General features: G+C 35.8%; 1 protein-coding gene across 3 annotated transcripts in view; it reads right to left on the bottom strand.

The window, feature by feature from the left end:
- Positions 1–1,469: 1,469 nt before the first annotated feature.
- pan (pangolin) overlaps positions 1,470–7,603 on the bottom strand; it is a 67,114-nt gene continuing 60,980 nt past the window's right edge. For all 3 annotated transcript variants that reach the window (XM_064681417.1, XM_064681416.1, XM_064681415.1), the window contains one exon: positions 1,470–6,862. In XM_064681417.1, the coding sequence (XP_064537487.1) occupies positions 5,635–6,862 (1,228 nt within the window). In that variant the 3' untranslated portion in view covers positions 1,470–5,634. The remainder of the gene's footprint in view (positions 6,863–7,603) is intronic.

The following is a 7,603-nucleotide window of genomic DNA, read 5'->3' as shown; positions in this document are numbered from 1 at the left end:
CGAGCACAGAGAATGATGTAGGGGATTAGTGTATGAATGAAAAAGTTTCATCAAAGTTTCATCATTCGCATACATAAGTACACGGGCATGTGATATAAACGAGTGGTGATCTTTTATAAACAGAGTAAAGAGTAAAGAGTAAAGGAACAGGATGACTACCTTGAGGTACACCAAAAGTAACGCGAACCTGTCAACCTCAGGATGACCCTTTGGGTCCTACCCCTTGGATACGAAGGAATCCATAGGAAAAGAGACGGAGCGAAACCTAAGAGGTGAAGTTTAAGGAGTAACAGTTCATGGTGCACTGAGTTAAACGCCATCAGTTGGCATTTTAAAAAGAAAAACATCATTTACCAAGGAAGTAAATTCAAGCAGATTGGTCTTAGTTGTCCGATTCCTTCCCGAGTCGCCCGAGTCCTCACCACTCAACAATTCGTCCAGATGCATCACAATCACGTTCGTTATATGGTAAGCCCCTTAAGATTATTCCTTTGGTAATATGTCGTAATTGCACCCAGCTGTCTTCCCTTAAATGCTGTACGCAGTCGTTGTCGTTGTCAGTCGAGGTGAAAGCAGGTGAAAGCCGCTCCTCCTTCTTCCACGGGCATTTATATTACCTCTGTTCCTCGGTTCCGCGGCGGCCCATCTTGATGTGCCAATTCCGTCACCATTCCAACCGGCGGAATTTGTCTCTCCAGAAATCGTCGAAAGTTGATCGGCGTGTTCACGAGATCCCCTGCAGACCAGACCTCAGCATCCGAAACCCAATCGGAATCGACTAATTCAAGCAACTCCTAGTAAGTAAATAAATAAAATCGGAGGACCACTCAAAAACGACATCTTACTAATTTTAATAATTCAATAAATGTCCACAGCAAATTCACTTTTCACAACAAAATACATTTTTCTATGTTTTTAGCGCAACTTTTTTTATCTTTTATTATCTGGAGCGAGAAAAAACAAATCCTAACACAGGCTAACCTCAATTATCTAACATTCTAACAATTATCTAGCATCCATCAAATGCTCAATTCATCAGTTTCAAGCTATTTGGAAAAAATTGGAAAGCCGCGGCAAATATTTAAATAATTATTTATTGTATTGTATTGTTTTTTGTTTGATTCATATTTTTCTGACTATTATCGTTCTTGTTGTTATCGTCCTTCGTGATGGAAATGTCTAAAATCAGATTCACTTTTCAGTATAATAAATTTAATTTCAATTTATTATAATATTTTTAATATTTCGATTTAAATTAAAAATACATTTAATCGATGATAAAGCCTATGGATAACAACAACTATCAAGCTAACAAGCCAAAGAAATCTGAAATCCAAAAAAAAAAACAAATATATTTTTTTTTAAATATCCAGTAATATCCAGTTTTCGTAAAACAACTGCAAAATCTTATTGGGAATCTTATTGGGAAGTAAAATGTATGTCCACAAATTAAATGAAAGTACACGTGGTTTCTCTTGTCAACATGTTTTTGTTTTTGTTTTTATTAAACCTTATTGGTTTTGTATAATTATTCTTTTCAATACATCAAATTATTTCCTAAGCTTATGGTTGCTTTATCTTCCTATGTTAATGCTTTATTTTATTTTGTGTTGCTTCGTTTTGATTTATAGATAATGTAGCTACATGTTTAGATTAAGTGTGTGTGTGTGTGTGTGTATATATAACATTTAATATGTACGTATATAAGTGTATATATAAATACTTTAAAATCTAGATATGTGTGTATGTATTATTAGTATTAACCTCTACTATTTATGCCTACTTACAGTAAAAGAGCTACTAAAAATAAACGGAACAATTAACCAATCTGTGTTATTATTATAATTATTATTATTATTATTATTATTATTGACTTAGCTTACTTTGAATGCAATTTATCATTAAATCGTACTTATTTCATATTTCTCTTTCGTGCATTTTACAAATACAAATGTACATACAAACAAATCAAAGCAGTCTACCAACAAGTGTATATTGTATATTGAAATGGATTTGATCTTTTTTTTATATATATAATATATAATTTCAAGGATTTATTCATTGTACATTGTACATTCTCCTGATATCATTTAATGTTGTCTATTTGAGAATTTATTGATATACACATTGATGTGCATTTGAGTACTGGATGGCTCGAGAGCTAATTGGCAAATAATATGGTACAGTGAACTCACCATTTGACGACAGATAAAAAGCGAATCCACGTTGAAAGAAGCACATATACATTCTGGCTTCAAATCAAAATTGCACAGTATATCATTTATTTCTGTTGTATGAAATTACATACGAACAAGTGTATATGTATTGTAGATCTTGTACTTTTTCTTCGATATCATGGAATTATAAGTTAACAGAGAAGCGGATATGCAAAGGTATGTGAGTATACGAATGTAAGGGGGTAGGTGTCATTCCAACCTACATACACGGTATCATTTAGCAGGCTTTGATATGATTGTAACATACTCACAACATATTTGTTTACAGTGTCTCTGTTATCCAGAGTTGAGTACACATACACGCATGTAATTGTATGTGTGTATGTATGTATGTACATCGTTGCACATTGAAATGTAAAGGCATTTGTGGACTTGAGCGTGGGCTTATAATTAATACATAAAAATTGTGTTGAATGTAAATTAGCATTTAAATAATTACTTAATAATGCGGAAACGCCAAATACGAAATGCGCGCTTTTGGAGTGCTAATTAATAATGTTAACATAAAGAAGTTAAAGTCAATAAATAAAACTGTAAATATTGCAAAACGGTTTCATATGCACTATTTACTAGGTAAACATTTAAATAAAAAATAAACACAGAAAACTGGAAGCATAGTTAACGTAGTTAAATATATAATATTGATTTTTGCTGTTGTTTGTTTTGTTTTTGTTTTGCTTTTGATTAGAATAATTACTAAAGCTAGCGTTCACTTTGCAAATATATATAAATACATTTATAGATATGTGTATATATACCTCAAACCATTTGCTTTTTTCAATGTCTGCTCTCATATACAAAGTATTTATTACGTGTGTACAACATAATGTTTGCCTGTTAATAATAACATTAACATTTACATTTACACATATTTACATAAATATGTTAGGTTGCTTTTGCGTGTCTGCTGTGCTGTGCCTATGTACATAGTGTTTGTTGTATGTAAGTAATTCGTGCCAAGTATATAAATACTCGTCTTGACTTAAAACACACTCCTCGTGTGTACATATGCACACCTTTTGCCCACATAAGTACATGCATACATATATGTATATGTATGTACTTATTCTATGTACATATGTTATTAATTTAAATATGTATTAACAGTCTTTTTTATAATTGGCAATGGCTTAACACACACACACATATTGTTGTGCTTACATATACATATATACTATGTACATACACATTTGCTTAATATCGCATTAATTTAATTTATACTTCTGTACTAAATGTTTGGCTTGATCGTACACGTTGAATATATATAGTATATAGTATATAGTATATATATATTTACATATTGATATATATTTCGCACATATCATTTATAAGTATAAAGCAATATTCAAGTTGAACCCGATATTGATAACTATTCATTTAATGTCTGGTTAATATTGTTATCATTTCGATTCTTGAGCACCCAAATATCTGAGCATGATCATACAAACAGGCCTATTACACATTTAAGACAAATATGACGATGATTACCCTATAAATCAAATAAAAAAAATATATATTTTTTCAACCATTTGTAAATTCTATTGAAATGGGCTAATAACACTAGCCTACAAGTTTTCTGTACCCCGCATCAAGTTATTTTTGACTTTTACCAAATGTACGCCAAACAATTGAAATCTGATCGTAGTTATTGCTTTTTGGATAATCTGTGTTGAATACTTTTGAAAATCACTTTTTTCGAGGTACACTTTTTTTTCTTTCTTTCTTTTGTTAGCAAGTGTCAGCAGTTTGTCTCATGTCTTCATTAATTCTTGGCTATTTAAATAATAATATTAAATGCTGTTTGAATCTTTTTTAAATTACCAAACCAGAACTTGTTATGTAAAAGAATCGAAAAATAATATTTTTGCCCATTAAATTTTATAAATATAGTAGACATAGTATGCAGTATATAGTCATATATATATGTACGTTAGAAGATTACTATACACTATGCATATATATATGCTTAGATATGCATACACACAGTACACAGCTATCAGGTCCAATTTTTAATAAATTCGTACGTTTTGTCTTAAGTTGCTTCTCTGTACACACACATATGTACACACACATACACACAGCCAGGTATACATACATACATACATACATGAATAGATTATATTCTTTAACTATCGTTAAATAATACTGTGCTTTATAACAAAAATTTTATTGAAATCAATTATGCAAATCAACCCTATTTCTCTTATTCTTTATTTTCTTTCTGTATTTTATATTTGTTATATGTTCTATAGCATTGCTATTGTAGTTATTCAGGGAAATCAAAATGTGTTGTTTAGAACTACACAAAAAAGATTTTTTTAGTTGGTTTTTCTTTCGATTGGTAAAATCGTATGGAAATGTAAGTTCTTCTCATACTTCCGTCTTTTGAATCATTTAAATGAAGGTAAGATTTCCACATTAAGCTGCTTTATTATGGCTATATCCCGATTTCAACAAGGAGGGATTAAGTTTCTAAAAAGTGTGAGAAACATCTCTCTAATGAATTTCAACAAAGATCTTGAAAATGGGTTTGAGTCCGATCGAAGGGTAAACAAAAAAGTGTCATGGTCTAATTTCACGGTTTTTCCATACTTGTGGGTGGAACATCTCTCAAGTGAATTTGAACAAAGATCTTTGAAAATGGGTTTGAGTCCGATCGAAGGGTAAACTAAAAAGTTTCTTGGTCTAATTTCACGGTTTTTCCATACTTGTGGGTGGAATTTCCCTTACGTAAGCTAAATTGTGTTTCAGCTCTCTAGCTCTTACGGCATGGTTGGCTGTGAGTTTAAGGAAAACACACTTTTCTCTATAGAGATAACAGAAAGTTGAATTGGACAGCTCTCTCGCCTAGTCGGAGAATCATCCAGAGTACTCTCTAAAAGGTTAGGTTTTAATTTCTAATGGATTATCCACATATATATTTATGCTTGTATGTATGTGTGTGTGTGTGTGTGTGTGTGTGTGTGCACATTCACACTCGAATATGTATGTAGTATATTTTGATAGCTACGATAGTTCAACTAGACTTTCTGTCACCAACTAGATCTCGTGGCACACTATACCTTAAATTCAAATGCTGTCCGATAAGTATGTAGTATGTGTTATATAGTAAGTATGTATGTATATATGAAGTGAGTACACTTTTGGCACTAATCCAATAATGGCCACATGTTACACTTGTTACAACTATGGCGATGGCGTTGGCGTTGGCGTTGTTGATGCTGATGCTGATGCTGATGATGAGGGGTAAATGGCGATAGAGACGGTTCTTATTGCACGTTGGGGCCAACAACAACAGCTGGATTATCAGCTGTCGGTCGGCTGCTGCTCCCCATATCTTAATGACTAAAGCATGGAGGAGGACATCAGGGCGGGCAGCAGGATTGCCAGCAGACTGCTACGAAACGCTTATGGCTCCAGTTTCGGTTGCGTTGGCTGTTGCCGTATTTCCGGTCGCTGCCGGCGGATCGGATGTATTTCGGCGTTTCATACTATTTAGGACGGGCGTGTCCATGGGTTGCACGACTGACCCGATGTTGCCGATGCTACCGATGTTGCTGCTGCTGCTGCTTGTGGCTGCCAAATGGTTGTTCAGCTGTTGTTGGAAGTGTTGACTAAAGCTGCTGCTGAAGAGCGCATGATGCGGATGCGGATGCGGATGCTGATGCGGGTGCGGATGCGGATGCGCGTATGGATTATGGGCCGCATTATGGCGTAAAATAGCTGAAGCTGATTGCGGGTCACAGTTGCCGAGTATCACAATGTTATTATCCTCTCGCCGCTTGGTCAACTGATTGATACTCAACGGATTGTTAATGTCACGTGGATTGGCGCCAATCGGATTGCGATGCAAGCTTGTTGTAGTCGCCGATGCAGTTGCAGTTGCAGATCCAGATACAGGAGTTGTCTTTATGCTACCAGCACCAGCCGCTGTTCCAGAGCCCGTATAACTGTTGAAGCCATTTGTTGCCAGAGATGTGGGAGTGCTCCTGCCGCTGCCTTGGTGTGTGTGCGATTGTGCGAATAGCTGCTCGGGATTACTGCCGCAGACTGGCAGAGTAAGGCCCATGCCCAGATGGCTGAAGCGTGTGCCAAGCATCGCTGTTCCGGTCGCAGACGTCACTGGCGACGCTGTGCTCGAGGTATTCGGTGTGTTGCTAATGCTGTTACATGTTGATCCGCTGCTGGACCCCGTCCCAGATCCCGATCCAGGCGCTGATCGTGATTGACTGCTCGACGTTGCCTGTTCAGGGAGAGGGCCTGCATTGCTGGTTGGCGCCAGAGCGGGCGTGGCTGGACTAGTTAGCATGTTCATATTGAGCGGACTGGCCAGACTGGTCGTTGTCGAGGGACTCTGCACACTGGACAGGCCGCTCAGGCAGCCCGGGCTCGACAGCGACTGGCTCATTGACTCCGTGTCATCCTCGTTGTCGGCCATTTTGTTCGTCTCGGTCTCATCCCCGCTGCCACAGCTGCCATTGCCCAGTTCATCGTCATCGTCGTCATCATCGCTCAACTGGCTCATATTGCCCGACTCATCCATGCCGCTGCCGCTGCCGTTGCCGTTGGCCAGCGATCCGTTTCCATGTAATGCCTCCATGTAGCGAATGCATTTCTTTTTGCGTCTGCAGGATTAAAAGAAACATATACGCATATGCATTATTAGTTGGCATACAAATGAAAATCGATCAATTGTGGTATTTGCAAATAGATAAGTACATATATGAAGGCATTCCACAACATATGCAGAAACAGAAAAGACCAAGTGCATGCACACACGGTATGGTACGGTCTCATTAAACAAGCTAATGCTAATGCTAATGCTAATGCTAATGATCGTGCAAAAACATAGTTGAACAGAAAAGATATTACATATTAAATGAATCTCAAGTGCAATTTCAAATCAATCAAATCAAATCAAGAGAGCGGCCCACATCTGTTGACTAAGCAGGATTGAGATTGAGAGCAGATTTTAAGGTCAAAGCGTCAAACCAACACAATATCTCTTTTTTTTCTTTTCATTTCTTTTCAACCTGACGATTGGCATTCAAATGATGATTTTATTCGGTTATATAACAAACCTATACAATCATAATTATAATAATAAGCTCTTGTTAATTTATTTATTTGTTTATTGATATATTGATAAATAAATGATATTTACCAATTAATTCTGTACTAATTATTTGATTTAACAACAAATTGTTCTATATAGGCGCAATAACATAACAATAAATAAAAATCATTCAATTATTCAGATAGGTCAAAACAAAACAAAACCAAACAACGTTCTTCATTCACACTCCAATCGAAGCATCTTTAGAACAGAAACTTTTAAATATAAAAGGGTCATGTTTCAGCTGTAA

This window comes from Drosophila montana, unplaced genomic scaffold (genome assembly GCF_035044405.1).
Source record: "Drosophila montana isolate Dmon_TW-CO22-7 unplaced genomic scaffold, ASM3504440v1 contig_2397_1, whole genome shotgun sequence".
Lineage (NCBI taxonomy): Eukaryota > Metazoa > Arthropoda > Insecta > Diptera > Drosophilidae > Drosophila > Drosophila montana.
The sequence above is the reverse complement of the archived record's forward strand: the minus strand, read 5'-3'. Positions and strand labels throughout refer to the sequence as shown.